This window comes from Tetrao urogallus (assembly GCF_951394365.1).
Source record: "Tetrao urogallus genome assembly, chromosome: 4".
Classification (NCBI taxonomy): Eukaryota; Metazoa; Chordata; class Aves; order Galliformes; family Phasianidae; genus Tetrao; species Tetrao urogallus.
The window spans coordinates 28,313,535-28,332,354 of NC_136817.1; the positions used below are offsets into that span (position 1 = coordinate 28,313,535).

Consider the following 18,820-nt stretch of genomic DNA (forward strand, 5'->3'; position numbering starts at 1 on the left):
AGGGTGCTGCAGCATGGTTAATTTGGGTGAGCTGTTGAGATGAATCATGTTAGCTAACAAGAACAACAGTGCCAAGCAAATGGGTGTGTTGGCAGTCAGGTGTTTCTGATCAGCCTGTGGACGGGAGGAGCTCCAAACTGCAGAACCCTATGGCTCACATGCACAGGACGGTCCTTTTATTACAGAGAGGTAAAAATGTTTCAATTCAAGAGAGGTCCTAGGTGGATGGTTTGCGGACTAATGAAACTCTTCTTGTGTGCAATTTTCAATAGAGGCATATGCCTGGTTGTGCACTCCTGCTTCCCAGCTCGTATTACGCTGCTGCTGTTCCATAGGGCCTGTAAATGGTGCTCACCCACTGGGATGCGGATCAGGCGAGAAGGGAGAAAGCATCAAAATATCCTATATCTTCTTAGCCCTTGAGTGCAGGAGGGAGAGGTGTGATGGAGGTAGGTGTGTTCTCTTAGGAAATCCCACTGCAAGATCCAAAAGCTTCACGTGGCTGCAACAGTGCAGCTCCTTGTCATAAAATGTAGGATTTTATTTGCTTTTATTAAGTAACAGAAGCTTAATTAAGTTTTGTTGGGTTTTTTTTTTTCTGAATGTAATAAAGTGATACAATTGAATGTAGGTCAGTCTCGAGTAATTGTTTCAGTGTTTTAGCAGCTGTTTAACTGATGCTCAAGTGTTAAATTAGAACGCTGGATTTTTATTTATTTATTTTTTAAAGGGGCTAAGTGGTCTCCTTCTCAGGGGACTGGAAGGTTAGCCTTGCCCCTTTGAACCTAATTAATCAAGGCAAGGCCAGGCTGTCCCAGGGCCGGCTGTGGAATGCTCTCTTAATTGCTCACTTGTGCAGTCATTTGTTTTGTATAACCTGCGACGGATTAAGCTCTCTGACGGAGGCCTTTGCTTCTGTGGTGGAGCAGCTCCAGCGATACAGCAGCATGCTCCTCACCTGCTGCAGGAGCAGGGGGATGGCTGTCCCTGTGTATGCAGTTCCCTGTTGTTGCTGGATTATCAGGGCACCGTGAAGGTCATTAGCTGCTGATACAACCCAAGAATTCTCTGCATATCCTGCTTGCTCTCTTTTATTAAATGTGAATCTTCAGAGAGGGAAACTTGAATGATTTTGTGTGCGCTTGTATAGTAGTGAGTGCTCCACTGGGACCCCTCTGGCATCTCGTGTCTCTGAGCAGCTGTCAGGCAGCTCAGATTCTTTTCCAAACTACCAATGGCCAAACTATTTCCTCCTTCTCTCAAGTATGGAATTTCGCCCCTGAGTCAGAGGTTTTGGGAGAAGCAGCGGTGGGATTCAGTGACAAAGTTAAGGCTGCCAGAACATTAGGGCCAGCAATAAAATCTTTTATACCAGTCGAGGGAAGCATCAGGAGGATGAACCAGGACTGTGAAACTTTGGGTTCCTGCAGGGCTCCATTTAGCTCTGGTGAATTGGTTTGAGACAGCGCACTTTCTCGTAATACTTGCCATTAGCATTCAGAAGAAAGTTAGATCATTTTAAGATGTTTCAAAAAGGGATGTTAAAATTTATCTTCCTTTTTATTAGATCCAGTGTACCAAGGCACCCAGTGGCTTTAGAAATGTAAGTAATGACAGGCAGAGAACAAATGTGAACTATAAGAATGATTTATGGAGACATCTGATGAATTTATCCTGCATCTTTACCCTTTCATCCGTCTCCCTGAACTTCAGCTAGTATGTCTGAGCTGCATCAGTCACATTCTTCTGAAGTTGACTTGGGAGAGACATGTTCTGTACTCTGGAATGTGGTTTTCCCAGTTTCTGCCCCACCTAATGCTGCCCTGAAATCCCAGGCAGGGCTTTTTTGCTTCCACAGAGCTATCTGGGTTGGATTACCCAGTGGTTATATGCTCCATTACATACCCATTGTCTGAATAGAGCATAATAGCCAGCAGCTTTGCATTCTCCGTGAGAACTGAGGAGTCTCGGGCCATTTTCAAGCAGCTAGGCCCTTTTGTAGCTGCTCCAAGAATGAAGTTCTTCAGAAAAAATCACTGGTGGTGAGAGGCAGAGCTTTTCTGGAAGTCTTGGCCTTTGAGTTTATCTTCCTCCAAAGAAGATTTCTTAAATACAGCAGGTTTAATCCCATGAGAGTAGTTTTGCAGTCTTTGTACAGTGAAATAGGTAGTGCCCCACTAATACAGCATTTTCCTCATCTTTACAAAGACTGGAGGTTTTACAGGAGCCCTATTATTCTCTTCCTAGTAGTTTATCTAAATCTGTATGCTTTCTGACAACGTAATGAAGGGCAAGTAAGGTATGTAATGTGCAAGTAGTAGAGGATGACCAGTGAGAGTGGGACAGGGTGAGGAGCTGGTGTGCTGAAAACTTCCCAATGAAGGATGGAGAAGTGGGAGGGAGTGGTGGGACAGGATGGGAAGAGCAGGGATGTGTGATCCTTGACTTGTCATGGCTTTCTATTGAGCGCAGTGTAAGAATGCCTCACTGGATCTGCTAGACAGATGTGCTCAAAACATCATCCCTCCATCCATGCCACGTGGCTGCATGCACCCACAGAAGGCTTGGTGCTATCTTTTGACAATGTGAGGAACTTGACAATGGCAGTCTCGAAAAATACATCTAAGATTAGGCTATATTTTTTCTTTCAACATTTCCTTTCGTATATACTTTGGCGAGGCAGTGCTGGGTTGGAAAGCGCGCGAAGGTTTTGTGACGCTGTGCTTTCTCTTGAGCTTAGAATCAAAGTGTAGGCTGCCTTTCTTCAAGCTTTGGGCTGAAGATCAAAGAGACAGAGTTGGCTACACTGGAATAAAAAAAAAATCCCTTTTGAATATCAAAAACATATTTGGTTCATTTCAGGACTCTTGTGAGAAAGTTTGGTTTGTTTCTCATTATTATTTTTACCTCCAGACCGCCATAGGCAGGCCAAGGCTCCCTTGCCCAAGGTACCGTACAAACTCAGGCTCTGTTACCAATGCTGCGTTAATGGCACATGCCCCTGGCAGGCCATTTGCTTCATTCATTATACTATTATTATTACAATTATTTTGTCTGAACAGATTTAGCCATGACGCTAAAGGCATAACCTGCCATGTGTTGATCCTACAGCTCGTTTGGCTGGCCTAAGGCTGAGGGGCATTACTTCCATAACTGAATGCTATGGACCTTCACTTAAAGATCCCCTCAGTGTTGGGCCATTGGCAGGAGCAGCGAGGAGAGGGCTGCTCTGGGCTTTGGAAGCAGTACTGCCTCAGTGCTTTCAGTTCACTCCTGAGTTCATTGGGGAAGTGCCCGGCGCTGACCTCTCGTGCTGTTTGGACGTGTTCATTTTTGTTTCATTCAAACATTCAATTATTATGTCAAATTTGAGATGAAGGGCAGTACAAATGATTTGGGCCCAAAACCTTTCTTTAGCCCCATTGGCAGAGGTGAAAGGCTACTACATTAAACCCACCAGACCATGAATACAGATTATTTGAACTCATTTGGAGACAGCATTCTCTAATCTCACTTTTTCCTTTCATAGGGACCTATTTCTGGCTGGGAGAGACAGTAAGCAGCAGCACTGCTGCTGTTATGAGCTGTGCAATTCCTTTTACTCGAAGGAAACGTGACAGTTATTGAGTGGGGATGCAGTGAAAGCAATACAGGATTCTCTTTTCTCTTTTTAACAGCAGGGCAGAGTATCTTTTGTGTTTACTTTTATTAATATTATCTTTAGAAGATGTCTGAATGTTTGCATTCAGGTTTGCTTTAAGGGTAAGTGACTCTGAGGAGAGAAGGTGGAATGTAGCCACAGTTTTTGAGAATGACAGAAGGGGAAGATGAGGTCTCTTCCTTATTGCCTGGGAAAGAGAAGCCCCCACCTCATGTGAGCTGCCATTTCTGTCCACCCTGAAATGTGTGATCTCTGACGGGTCTTGCTGTGCCAACCCTCCAGCCCTCTTAGCACACTTCAGAGCCATCAGAAAATGATAGCTGTTTCCTCTGCCTACCGCAGCTCCCAGTGGCAGCGCTGAAGAAGCCAAAAGAATGGGCTTCAGCTTGCACTGACTTGTGCTGAAAAAGCTAGGAAAACAAAGTAAGGTGGAATGCCAGCTGAAATTCAGCCCAGACCTCCTTGAGCCTTTAATTTGACCTCCTAACCCAAATTAAAAGCCAGACTGTTTTCTGTTCACAGTTATTTTAACTAGTGTTAACTCTGGCTAAACCACCAAGCCCTTTATTGCTTCGTTTGCTTTAGGTGTTTACTCTCGTCTCCAGATATCCTGCCAGTGTTTCGTAAAGTGGATTTTTATTAGGGTGCTACAGAAGTTTATGGAGTTGGAAGAAGTAAAGTACCTGTAAAAGGGAGATGCAGTCCTTTAAAAGATGAGCTTTTACAGCCTGAAGGCTTGCCTGGTTTTGTTTTCAGCCATACAGATTGGCATCCAAGAGAAGGTGAGGGCTCACACTGCAAATGTGTCCTTGCACATGCCCTCAGCTTCTTGAAGCTGGAGCAGCCTAAATCTTTTGCCCAAAGACAGCCAGTAGCTTGGGCAGCTCATCCTCCTGTTTGTCCTCGGAGGATGACAAAACCATGGTCCCACTGCTGGTGCTGGTCAGTGCTCAGCTCCCCAAGCTGAGGGCTCCCTGGCACAGTGCAGAAGGGTGCCCCAAATTGCCCTTAAATCCATTACATCTTGCCAATTTGCTGTTAAATACTTCTTGTTAAAGTTTAAGGGCCTTATCAATGAGTTGCAAGAGCTTAATTCCCTTCTTAAACTTTTTCCCTATGTAAAACTGGTATTTAAATTCTTTCCAGGACCTGTTTTCCATCTTCTAACAGGCTCTCCATGACATACGCAGGCAGTCCCGTTGGTGACCTTTGCAGCTCCAGTTGGGCTCGGTCGGATTTTTCTGCTCTTTGGCTGGTCTGGGTTTTGGTGTGGCTTTTGGTGGTTTGCTTTTCTTCAGTTGTGCCTCACTTAATATAAAAATAATAATCAGAGGAATGAAACGGCTTGAAGTGATAGAAAGAGGAATCTTTTTCAAATAAAACATCATAAGCTTTTATAATAGTCGTAGCGGTTTAAATGTATCTTGCTGGCATATTGCCACCAAGCTGCTCGGTGAGACTACAATTAGAGTGTTCTGTGCCTCTCTCTCTCTCTTAGTTCGACCAGGGAAGAAGCAGCCTCACTGACAGCTCTGGCACCTGGATAGATAATTAAAATCCGTCAATAAAACAACGAAATGCAGCGTGGAGAGGGACTCTCCTGCAATAGCATTAAACACTGCAGATAATTATATCGCAGCAGAGGTTGGAAAGGCAGCTTCTCCCTGCTCCAGAAGATCAATAAAACAGACCAATTCGTAATGAAGAAAATAGTCCAGGAACTGGATTTTCATCTCCCTATCATTAGATCCTTCGCTTTTAATGTTTTGCAAAGGCAGAAAAAAGATTCTGTTGAGGAATTCTTTGGTTTTGAATGGCAAACATGCTGAGGATTTAGCTTTGCTTTCGTGCAGTGTTTTATTGAAAGCAAATGTGGTAAACCAGAGGTTTTACTCGAAACTTGTGGTTCTGTTCTCTCCCTCCACCCTCTGCTACTTGCTACTTCCCTTCCCTCTTCCTTTCCCCTCTTCCTTTCTTCTCTTATCTCATTACTTTTTCCCTTTATTTGCAATCCATCAGAAAACTCCTCTTAAAAGTAAAGTTTTGCTTTAATTCCTGTCTGTTTTCTCCGGGTTTTTTTTGGTTTTTTTTTTTGTTTTTTTGTTTTTTTTTTGTTTTTTTTTTTAATCTTGGCCCTTCCTAAAGAGTTGACTTGGAAATACCACATATTGACAGGAAAGAAGACACTTCTGGATGACTTATTCACCACGACAAGCTTTTTCTTAAAGCAGTCATCCAGAGAGGAGATTTCCGTGTTTTAAAAAAGAAAAGGAATGTCTTGCAGCGTTGCCATGAAGGATAATGAATTAAATCTGTCTCTTACTGTAAAACCATTAGAAAAGTATAATAGACCTTGAGAAACAGTCTTGGATATTGATGTCTTGGCTATATTAGCGTGTCCATTCATGTGATGACTGCCTTGCCTTTGCAAAAATAATACAGCCCATGCAAAATAGATGTCTCAGTTGAGCATCTCTTTTATCTGCTGGGCATGAAAAACCCCCTTGTGTGGGTTAGCACAAGCTGTGATCAGGGCTCAGTAGCAGCACGGAGAGATGTGAGAAGGGTATTTGGATCTCTGGGCTTTCTGCATCCCCGCTCAATGTTTTCTGGTTGCTCTCCCCAGCATGATCATTGCTGCCCCTGTGATTTCTGGCACCCGTTCTGCTTGTCTGGGGCAGATGGTCTCCACCTGGGTGGGGGGACCTGGGCTTGTGCCTGCAATGATTCATGCTGAAGGGCTTTTGTTTGGGATCGATCTTTTATTTTCTGCTGCCTTGGCGTTTCTGTTCTGGCAAACATAACACCCCAGACATGTCTAGTCTGATGCTGCTGACATGTCTGTGCTATTAAAGTTTCTGGAAAGGCCTAAAATAAACATCACCTGCCAAACTATTATTTCTTCCTTTCTTTCTCTTTTGGGTAAATGTATCAACAATGTCAGCATTGGAAAAAATCAAAGATGTCAGAGGAGGAATAAGCAGCTGTTTATATCTGAAAGTGCTTCTCCCTCGCTAGCACGAGATGACCTTGTCACTTAAAAATCATAAAAATGTTGCTGGGGAGAAGGAATGGAAGTGCACTGAAGGGAAATGAAGTTTGTTTTTTGCTTTTTTGGTTTTTTTTTCTGCTGTTGTTGTTTTAAATCTGAGTTTAGAGTTGCAAACAGAGTTGAGCCCTGCAGCTGGTACTGAACTCAAATGTTTCCTTCATTGCCACTGCTGCAAGTGGAAAACAAATACTGCTGACTTATTATTCTCTCACATTAAACTCTTGAAATTCATTTTTCACTGGAGCAGGGAGAAATTCTGTAAAAATAATGCTTGTTTTCTATTACAGTCTATGTGTTACACTGAATTGACACCTCACTTCTAAGATAAACATTTTTCCATATTTGAAAGATAAAACAGGCACCTTGCTAAGTGGGATTAAATGGAGTTAGGAAGACAACATAACCACCTTTTTTTTTCTAGTGAGTGGGACAACTTACATGCTTTACAGAGTTTTTTTCTCTAAAGCATGTATGTGAATGATCTGTTTCTAGGATGCTGGGTGCTTAAAGGCCGCTGAGTACCTCCCACTGATTTTTGAGAGGATTTGGGGTGTTTTCCTTCCTTGAGCATACAGCCTTCTGTCTCTCAATTTGGACAAAAAAGGGAGATCTCCAATGATGCTTCATTTTCTGATTTCTTGGTGACCTTCTGTGCCCCAGAGAAGAAGTAATTTTGCAAATAAGAAAAGTTATAGACGTATGCCTGCTAGGAACTGGATGGAGCCCAGCTCATCAGGCACAGAATGCCAAGCACCCTTCCCACAGAAATGACTTTAGGGAATTAGAGCCTTGGGCAGGATTTGGAGGTAGAGGTGAAAATTGCCATATCCCTCAGTTGTCTCTTCCTGGCCTGTGGTTGCCCTAATTTGTCTGAACATATTAGAAGAGCCCGCTTTGCCATTATGCCAAGAAATCACAAGATTCAGTGTAAAACCCTTGATTTGGAAAGAAGAGCGATGCTGCTCGCGGGCTGGTTTGCTGGGAAGGGAGTAAGGCATGATTACGTGTTTTTCCCTCCCTTTCCAAGGCTTTGGATGCATCTTCTTTTATGAATCTCCTCTTCTCTGTCACTTCTTGTGTGTCACTTAGTGTCAACTGGGCCTTTAATCTTTCTGGAATGAAATATGATAAAGCCAAAGAGACTGAGAAGCTGTTACAAAAGTGGAAAAAAAAAAAGAAAAAGAACAAAACCATGGCAATCAGGGTTGTATTGATGAGTGTTTCTTACCCTTTCCTCCCCTGAAAATTTTTGTAGGCTGATATCTGACAGTAATAGATGGTTGAATGGGTGTTAGTGTTTCTAACCTTTTTAGTCCAAATTGCCTTCTTCCTTTAAAGTGTACCGGAATGAGAACCAGCATATTTCATCTTGAGACCTTAAAAAGAAACTCAAAATGCCAAGTACAGAGTATGGTTTTGCTGTCACTATGAAATATGCTGAAATATATGTGGGAAAGATATTTTTTTTTTTGAGCCCTTTTTATTTTTTTTCTTGGCAAATTACATGGGCTGCTGCCACCACTTTGTATTTCAGATTTTGGGTAGAGTTTCTCATTTTGTTTATTCTTGCCTTTCCCCAGGTGGCACTGTCAATTTGTTCTCACCTTCTTTTGAAGTTTCTATGCTGGGTAATCATGTGTTTTGCTATCCCCCATCCAGGGCACTGCAAATGTTTAAGGAGACTGTGGCACTTACTGGAGTTAGGGTGCTAATGTATGTTTTCTGCTGCGTTCCCCCCTCACCTGTTACCTCATGGTGCTTGTATCTTTGATGATATCCCAAAATGCACTACACTAAAATGAAGTTGCTGTTAGCAGCCTGAAGCAGTTGGGCTTCTAACCCGAATTTTCAAACATTGGTTTCAAACATCCTAATTGTTTTGGATCCTGACTCAATTTTGAAATGCCTCTTTGTGCCGTTGCTCTTACTCTATGTAGCATGGCCAGGATTGTCCCCAGACCTGGAGAAACTATTGATTAGGCCAGTGTGACTGCTTGTTGAAAGGCACGTTGAGCCTGGTGAAGGCTTTTTGTTGAAAGTGAGGAATTGGATGCTGTTCAATGCCTCTCCTGGAAGGCTGCCTGCTCTCACAGCCCTAGCTACCTGTGATGTCCCCGCCAAGCCACCTGCCTGCCAGCAGTGAGGCTGAGGACAACAAAGCCATTTTTTTTCTGTTAAAAAAATTATTTTTCTGTGTATCTGATAAAACTAGTTGCTTGCTGTGATAACTGTCTTCTTTCAACAAGAAAACATGAAAATGTCCCAGCCCTCTGGATTATCTGTTATCCAGCAAACGAATCTGATGAGCAAATGTATCAGCTCTTATTAATCTTTCCATGAAATTAAAGAAATTATGAAGCTTAAGGCAGTGACTAATGAATCAATTTTAATTTATGGGCTCAAATAAAATCCTCATTAAGCCTGACAAACTGTAGCCTCAGGTAAACACAAAGCATTTCCACTGTGGAGCTAAATGAGCTCTGTGCTGGATGTTGTGGCTTCTGCCAGAAGAGCAGCAGGGTCAGAGGTCCTTTGTCTTGTCGCAGGAGGCAGCAGCTTGGAGAAAGTAAATGCGGTGGTCCAGCCCCCAGGAGATCTGCTTCTGGCATGAGGAAGGATAAATATCAAAGACTAATTATATTTCTTTCTCTCCCTTGATTGTTTAAAAAAAAAAAAAAAAAGTGAAGGAATTTTTTTTGCCATTGAGTCATTTATAACTAATGCAAGCATGTTGACTATGTATGAAAAACTACTATTTTGTTTTCTAGACAGCATATTTGGTGAGCAGTTCCTTTTCCTCTCAGCATTACTGTTTCCAGCCTCTGCTTAGCTCTAAACAGCGTTATTCAAGATGACTGTTTTTGTGGGAATGTTTTATAAATATTTTGTAAAAGCTATTTATGTGTGCCATAAAACATACAATGATTACTTTGCCACAAATGTTGTTGCTTTAGGTTTTGCATTTCATTTGATTGAGATGCTGATATTTGAGGTTAGTTGGGGTCAGTGTGATGGGGTTTGGGGTTTCAAGAAGTAAAGGACCACACACTCATTTTTGTGTAAATCTTTGGTTTGCTTTTACAGAAATGCCTCCTGGTGCTGTAAGAACTACTTGGAGGGGAAGGGGTTCTGCCACCATATCTCTTCCCTTTCGAAAGAGCTGCTTCTTTATTGTCACTTCTGAAATCAGAGCACATTTTGTGCACAGGAAAAAGAGTTATCCTAGGGGTATGGATTAGCTGAAATTGAGTTAGCATGCAAGAAAATGGCAGCCTAAAAAGCAGTGGCAATAAGCTGATGTGATGCATCAGTGTTCGCCATCAGCCTGTGTGCTCTCCCCTGGGGAGCTTCCTGAGCTGATGGTGAAGACTCAGTTCCTGTATCTTCTCTCCTGTTGATGCTGTGCCAGAAGTCGTGCCAGACTTGTCTTCTGAACTCTTTTTTTTTCTTTCTTTTTTTGCTTTTCAGATGCAGTAATCGGACCCAATGTGCCGTTGTGGCCGGCCCTGATGTGTTTCCAGACCCTTGCCCTGGGACGTACAAATACCTGGAGGTTCAGTATGAATGTGTCCCTTACAGTATGTATCTTGATATATTTGCATTTGTTTCTTTAACAGAGAATTGATTTAATGTTGAGAATGATCCAGCCTTGAGCTTGTCTGGTGTTGCCTTGGGGGCAAATGAACACTCGATGACAAACTATGTGCATCATATGAGACAGAGCTGATAAGATATGAAAAATTGCCTTCTGTGCAAAGTTTGTGCTTACGTTAAAAACATCCTAATAATGCCCCATGTTTGCCTAGCTGCGCAGTGTTAGAGTTACAAGTCACCTTCTGGAAAAGCCCCATTAGTGAAAGCATACAGTAAGAATGAAGCATTATTGATAGCTTATAACTCTGCTTTCCAGACTTTTATACTTGCACTTGAATGGCAGTGCACTTTGGACTGACCTATGTCTTTTTAACAGATGACATTTGATAAGTGCCTTAAATACAGTATTGTATCACTAAGGAGACAGAAAGATAATGTTTTGGGGAAAATTGTTTTTTGATGGTAGAAACAGCTAATTTATAAGCTTCCAAAGATATGAAGGCAAATTGCATACTTGCCATTTAGTCTGAATTTTGGAGTGTAAAAAGACAGATATGTAAGTTTACAGCAATATGTGCTGAATGGGAAATGTCAGAGTTGGAAAAAGTGAGGTGTATCTCAGAACTTGCTTTCTGTGAGAACCAAATTCTTAGATCCAGTTATGGTCCTAGAGAGTTGAACCCTCATCTCTGAGCAGAGGGGTCCACATCCTTTGAGGGATGGGGGCACAACTTGTCTGTATTGTGTTTTTCTACACAAAAATGTGGAGTTTCTAAATGTGGCAAGGGATTTTTTTTTTACGGGGTGGGCTATTAAACTCATGGAAAGTGTGACATCAAGGGCTTAAAGTCTGCCTCAGCAAGCTCATACCAAGTGAGCTAGCTCAGGTAGACCATTTGGAGGTATTCTGCTCTAAATGAGGCCTTTCATTGTACAAACAGCAGTGTGTATGGGGAGGGTGGAAGGGGGGATAGGTTTCTGCTTATCGTAGCAGGTTGTATTTTCTTATGATTTGTGATTTGCATGAGGCATGCTGTTCCCTCCCGAGTCTGGACTGGTAAAGCAATAGGCATTACGTAGTACCCCTCTGTAGCCTTTGTTGCATATAAACAAAGAGGAATAGTGGTGTCTTGTGAGAAAGGTAATATGTGGATATTGTGCCCTGAGGTGTTAATCGGCCTTGTGTACAAGATGTAAAATAACTCTTGAGAGAAGTTGCTCAGTACAAAACGTACAGCAGGGACTGAATGTGTTTTAATGATCTGGATGAAATGAGGAAAACAAGACCAGCAAGCTGAACTACCTCTACAATTAAGTTAGTGGCTTTGATGACCACTTGCTTTGTTTATGAGTCCAAGGTACTGCCTACGAGAGAAGTTAGGGTGGAAAATAAGGGACAAACATGCTGTAAATAGGGATTCTCATCTCTTGAGTTTGTTGTTCTGTACCTTTCATTGCCTAGGAAACTTTGAGTCAAATCTTAATGAATTGTTACTCGGAGTAGCACCATGGAAGTTGGCTGGTGGGACTGCATTCATGGCAGCTGTGCATGTTCATCTGCAGCAATGTCGTGGGAAATGTGAAATGTTCTCATAGCCTTGGCTCTTCCTGACTTTGTTACTGCCTTCCACTTCTTATGGGGAAGGGTGAGGCCTGGCACAGGGGATTGGCAACTCTGTATCTGGACCAAAGCTGTTCCTGGTGAATGAAATCTATTTCCCCCTTGGTGAGGCCTCTCCCATTTGCCATGGTTCAGCTGGGTGCTGGAAACCAATTGGGTTCTTATCACTGAGCCCAGGCACTTCAGCCTCCTGTAGCCCAGTTTTGGTCGCAACCCAAGTCCTTGCATACCCAGTTTCCTTGGCACTGCTGCCTGCACCAAGCCACACTTTGGTGCGTGGCTGTGGGAGAGGAGCAGACTGTTGTCTCCCTTCCTCAGCCACTGGCGTTGGCTCCGCAGCTCTATGCACCAAGCCCTTGGTGAGTAGCAGCACCAGCCATATGGCCATCTCCTAAAGAAACACAGCAGCTGCATAATAAAGGAATTAATATTTCAGCAGGCACTTAAATTTGTGTGCAATTTCAGCTTGCTCCATCAGGTTGAATGCTTTACTCCTTAAGGTTTTAGTCAATGGTGAGATGCAGTTTAGCCAAGTGCTGGCTTAGAAGCAGAGGGGAGCTTGCATGCTTCTCGACAGAGCAGCATTTAAGAGTCATCTTTAGCAGATGTTAGCACTGACCATAGATGCTTACCTCAATGAAGTGCTGCCTTGGAGAAAATGATGGAACTTTAAACTCTGGCTTGGGTCACTCATTTCTCTTGTGGTTTTATGTGTTTATTTTTAATTTATTTCTTAGTTCTTCCACTAACATGGATCATTTTCAAGAATAAAACATCCCTTTTCCTCTCAGGAGAGAAAGACCTTTCTTACCTTCAGTAACTATTTTAAAATGCCCTTTTTACCCTCCCTATGGCATCCCGGTGTGCTCACTACAGATGCCCCTGACAAGGAGAGTTTTGTGAGGCTGCAGTTACTCTCAGCACATGGGGAAGATAGAGATGACTACAGAGACAGTTCCATCCTCTCCTCATTTTCCTGGTCCTGCAGTAAGTTTATGTGATGACAGATGCTGCCTACAAAAATGGATGTCACAGCAAGAACCACCGGTCAGTTTTATGTTGATAGACTTGAGTGGCATGAGTATTTTTCTGGTATCAGAAACAGTTATGAATTTTTTTTTTAAGTACCACTCCTTTTCTTCTGAAATACCAAAATCCTAAATCCAGTTTTCTTCCAATTGAGTTCTATTGTAACGGTTATCGACCAGGGCAGCTTCTCCATGGTCTTCCATTAAATATGTGGTATTGTAGACACCATTGCCAAGTTGCGGAGACGTGGCAAGCTGCAGAAGGATGTCTGAAACTGCACATTTGACTACATTACAATGTGTGTGTGTATGAGAAGCCCACTTTGTAAGGGTTCCTGTGACCCCATGTTCTGCTGTTATTTCTCAGCATATCCCTCTCCCCTTTTCCTACAACTGTTAAATGTGAAACATGATGGAGGTGATTTTGTGAAGCTGGGTCTTACTCTCACTAGGAATACTTTGTGTGTATCTTCTTCTGGTGCTTTTAAGCCCTGTTGTCATCACTACAGTACATCTAGGAGTATAATTTTCCTTATTTCATCTTTGTAATATTCTAAGGGACTTCCCATTTTGCTCGTGAGCCAGTGCAGGAAACAGATGAGAAGTTTATCCACTGCTATGCATGGGACTGGTGACAAGCAAGAGACGCCAGTCTTGCACGATCAGCGCTGATAGGAGAGCTGCTGAGCCAGTTGTCATTGCAAGTAGCCACATTTTTTATTTATAATCTGATAAATCTAGTGTGCTGGCTTTGCCTATGCAAATATAGCTTTCGTATTGTATACTTGTCAGCTCAAGCCATCTGTGTCTCAGTAGTCCTGTTTGTATCTCTGAGATGGAAGACGCACACCTCAAGCTCACTGAGCTCCTTCCCTCATTCTCTGGAGCACCCATGCTACTTACTGTGGTGACATTATTTAAAAGAGCTTGGGCCATGGCCAAAATACTGTTCTGGGTTGGTCAAACCTAAATTCAGACTGGGGAGATTTTCTGATTTGTGGATGGTTGTTTCCTACTGGCTTTGGCTGAAACTGGGGATGGTCAGCACTTGGATTCTATTTATGCTTGTAATACGGTGTTAGTTGGAAGTGTTGAAGTATTTTATCTGTTCATTTTTGCCTATAGACAACCACACAGGCTCCCAATGTTGTTGTTGAAAAGGAAATTTTGTTTGCTAGGAGAAACTTCGGTTTTTCCTGTATTCCTAAGTCTCCTAGGTTGTAGGTTCTGGAGTTAAACAGAGAAACTTGTGCACTATTGTCCTTTAAAACTGAGCTGTTTTACTAAAGAGTAGGAAAGCATGCAGGGGACTGGCGATTTTGATGCACAGAACAGGACAAAGTGGAAGAAAGGAGGGAGCTCCACAGGGACAAGCCTGTTTGCTGCAGTGATCGAAAGGAGGGAGCGTGAGTCATGCCCTGGGCATGGCAGGGGCTCACCTATCATATCATGCTGATAACTTACCTCTCTTCCAGGCAACAAGTCTACTGATGGGTTTTAATATTGGAAAGATCTATTCCAAGGACTATTTCCTGCAAGGGAAAAATGTTTGTGGCATCTTAGAAAGGATAAATTGTCCTTCCTTTTCATTCCTCTGGGTAAACAGGCTAATAAATGTTAGGGAAGGATTGAGTTTCTTTGGGGCTTACAGACAGTTTCCTAGTTTCTTAGTGCTAACAAGGAGAAGGAACACAACTCTGGAGCGTTGTTCACCTCTTTTTTTCTTAAGACTTTTTTTTTTTTTTTTTTAAATATGGAAGCTGAAATCACATTTCCCAATTGCTGTATTGATAGAAGGAAAGGTCATTTCTTTGCTAGAAATATTCCTTTTATTGCAGACGGAAGAGTAGATGGACTCACATATCAATAAAAGTGAGGGATGGTGTGATGTGGGAACAGAATTCAATAAACTTTTATTGTATCACAAGTGGGCTGAAGTGCATTTAAAAACATTAAATGAAGGCTCACAATATCTGCTCTGCTGGACCTTAGGGCCAGTGAATAGACAGATAATTGAATAATGACATTTTTAAGAGAATACAAACAGTAGAAAGCAAACTGATATTTTCATTGCTACAATGTTGCTGGTGAAAAGGGAAAGGGGTGGAGAAAATTACAGTCTGAAATCAATGTAATGAGACCACTTTTTTCAAAGAACACTGTTCTTAATTATTTCTGGGGTGCTGTAAGACCCTTAGGCAGCCTCTAGGCTTTCCCTTTTGCATTTTATTGACACTTTCCCCGTTGTTGAGAAGCAGTGTTTGCCTACATTGCCTTGTTTTGTTAAGCAAACTGGTTTGCGGCTTCTCCAGTTTTATTTTGCTGTATTTTCGTTCTTGCTTTTCCCAAAAGAACTTCTCCCAGAGCCTGTGGGAGAAAATGCTGGGAGGTTAAGAACAGCCCCTGGCACTTTGGTCAGTGAAGAGCGAATTCCCCCCTCTAAAGCCAGGCGTCCTTTGTTTTAGGGAGTTAAATAATTGATTTGCATGCGTGGGTTAGTAACAATAACAATAATAAAAAAATAACTAAGCACCCATTATGAATATTTCAGGGCAAAGAATCTTTACTTTGTATCCCGCTGACAAATTGCCTTTCTTCCAAGGCATACAATTTCACGGGCATTGCAGCCAAAACCCCTTTTTTGAATTTGCTGAAATTCTCAGCTCTGCTTGTCTCTTCTTTGTCAGAGGAAGCAGAAACAAAGGACCTGCTGCTTCCCCTATCAGCCTCCTTTCACTGCTGGCTTATGGGGAGACTGCACACATACAATGGCTGCTTGGAAAGCGCCCTTAATTAAAATAACCTGATATTATGGGGCTTTGGGAACCTGGAGTCTGTTAGCCTGGAGACTGAGCTATCTGCATAGGTGAATGCAAAGTTTTCCAGTGCCTCACCACCCTAATCGTAATTATTTTTTTTTCCTTGCATCCAATCTGAATCTTCTCTTTTTTAGTTTGAAACCATTTCACCTTGTCCTGTCACAACAGAGCCTCCTTAAGAGACTGGCCCCTTCTTTCTTATGGTTCCCCATGCTTCTGTGAAAGGCCACCTCCTGCTGGCTCTGGTCATCTCTGTCCTTTTCTCTGGGTGGAGGAATGCTACTTCATGTCCTCCTCTTGTGCCAGAAAGTGTGTACTTTTGTGAAAAGTCATTTTTCTCTCACCCACTAGGCTGAGAGTGTTGAAAGAGCCTCCATTCCCTGAAGTGTTTTGTCTTTACTGCACGTGTTGGTTCTGTATTTTCACATGCCCAACAGGGTGTGTTCCCCTTTATCTTTGAGTCGTTCAAGCTTACTTATTTGAAAAGTCACCGTGGTGCTTCTGCCACTCTTAGCTGGATTAGATCTATATTGCTGCAGGGGAAAAATGTTGGACTCTGTTATAGCTTGGGCACCCATGAGCTTGTCAGCTGACTGCGGGTGTTGTATTGCACATTTGCTGTGAAAGTTGGTAGGGCCATCATTTGATGGACATGTATTAATGCCGCTTAGAAAAATAGCTCTAGAGCTTACCAGATGAACAGATTGTTAGGGAATAGTCACAGCAGTGAGTAAGTGCACGTTCAGTCACATGAATATTTGAGACTCACTTCTCTGGCCATCCTATTTTGAAATTGCACTCCGAATTAATCATGGAAATGAGGTAAGCCTTGAAATGAGGTCTGATATTGGAGCTGAACACCTACAAGCTGTAGCTGTTGAAGGTTTTGCACTCAAGCCCACCGAAGACCTAAAATATTAGAGAAGGTAGGAGGGAAGAGTTTAATTGAACCACTGATAAATAGAAGGATGCCACAGACCTCTGTATACTCTTTTTGTCAGTCTTAGTATAAGAATTTTGTTACTTCCAGGCTTTTCGTTTTTCAATCCAAAGAAAAAAATATTTGTTTGCAGCAGCATTATGAAATGGCTTTTCTAACTCAAGGCTGAACTAGCCTGTTCCATGATGAGCTATGAGAGGAGCAGCCTGCAGCAGGCTCTGCGATGTGTGGGGCTACGTGCCATACACATTCCAAACCCACAGTATGAAAGCAGACTTCAAGCAAGAAAAGTGGCTTTCTGCTTAGTTATTTTTTGAGAGAAATTCAGATCTCTTTTTCCATTTGTTTGGAAAATACAGAGGATCTTTTCTTTCTTGTGCTGTGAAAGTGTGAGTATCCTAGTGACAGATTTAATTAAGAAGAAATTAGGTTTTTCCTTTCCAATTAATACCTAAGTAGGTGTAAAGTGAAATGGATACCAGTGACAAGTTTGCAAGAAAGAAATTCATGAGCAGATTGAAGGGAATACGGGGGAGCATGGAAAGCATGACACTAGTTTAATATTGATTACAGTTTTTAGCAAATGCACCTGGGAGAAGGTTTCTTTCTTTTTTTGGAGAATCTGAAAAGGTTTCTGTGGTAGAGGAAGAGAGAGTGCATTCGTGTCCGTATCCCCACCAATATGTAATGCTCACGAAATTTGCATTGCAGAGGCCGAGACCTGAAACAAGTTGAAGACTTCATCATGGATATGTCATGTTTCTCACACTGAGTGTTGTTCTTGATGCAGAATGTTGTCAGTTCTCCCTAAGGCCTCTGTGTTTGGTTTCCATGATGGAAGCTGGAGATGGAAGACTGTGATGAATAGTGTGATTTATCTAATTTTATGAAGATTATTAATCTAAGGGAGTAACTTAATTCCTAATGTGACTTCAGTGCACTGTTTATTCCTTCCAATCTTGTCCCATAGCAGCTGATTTTTGGTGAGAAAGTGTATACTGTTGCTCTGGGTTTAGCCATTTAAACTGAAATTTGCTTTAAATCTTTAAATCTATTGTCTGAATGCCTTTTGCCTTTGGGCCTGAATCAAAGGTCATTAAATCACTGGGAAACTTTCTTTCAACATCAGCAATCTTTGGGTCAGGTTTCTAGTAACCTGAGGCTTTCTGAAGTCATTATTTTTTTCATGAAATTCATCTTTGTCGCACCCATTTCCAGCATAGTGAATACCTGATACTATCTCAGCTAATAATGGAAATTGTAACCATGCTGAGCAGAAAGAGGAATGAAATTCCGGTTGAATTCCTCAATATACTAATAATCCATTCTCTCCCCCACCTAAGTGACGTACAATTTCATATCCAAATAGTGGAACATCTTTCTAATTTTTGAAATATATTTGTATTTGGTTAGCAAAGCTGGTGAGAAAACATAGCAGTTTGACCCATGCGATCAGGCTTATCTGTAGAAGAAACCACTGGCTTTAGATCATTTGTACCACCCAGTGCTTCTCTTCTATTTCTGACAAGTATGCCACTAGATATTTGCCACCAATTTGCTGTCTAAACATAACCCAGTACCTCCCAATTTTCTCTAAAGAATGCTGTTGTCCTTAAGAGGAATATATTTCTTTCCATCTTTAATAACCTATTGTCTAAATTGCGCTATTATGCCAAGCACCCTCCAGAGACGCTGATATAGATTTCATACATTTTATAACAGATCTTCACGGAGATAATACTTATATTTCCAGATTTTATTCCTATTATCCTTTCATCTCCCTCTCAATAAATACTGCAAAGGCGTCTTTCATTGATGCAAGTAGTGTAAGGAGATTAAGACCATCCTTGCCAGGTGCTATTAAAAATCCACAAAAGAAATGAAATACATTTATTGGTTTTTATTCTAGCCAATGGGGAGAACAGAATATTTCTATCCAGTGGTTAGTTTTAGGATTGAAGTTCATTTCTTTTAGCACATGAGGGAGGAGAGGGCGAGAATGTTGAGTGTATTAAGGTAAATCCCTTCAGTGTGCAAAATACTGAAACGCATCTTTCCGGATCTAAAAATACAACTTTGTTGAGTTTCTTTATATTGAAAAGGCT

General features: G+C 41.9%; 1 protein-coding gene across 17 annotated transcripts in view; it reads left to right on the plus strand.

Annotated features, from left to right (window-relative positions):
* ADGRL3 (adhesion G protein-coupled receptor L3) overlaps window positions 1-18,820 on the plus strand; it is a gene marked incomplete at both ends in the record, with an annotated part of 303,667 nt that overhangs the window by 91,409 nt on the left and 193,438 nt on the right. For all 17 annotated transcript variants that reach the window (XM_079534782.1, XM_079534783.1, XM_079534785.1 and 14 more), the window contains one exon: window positions 10,182-10,291. In XM_079534782.1, the coding sequence (XP_079390908.1) occupies window positions 10,182-10,291 (110 nt within the window). The remainder of the gene's footprint in view (window positions 1-10,181; window positions 10,292-18,820) is intronic.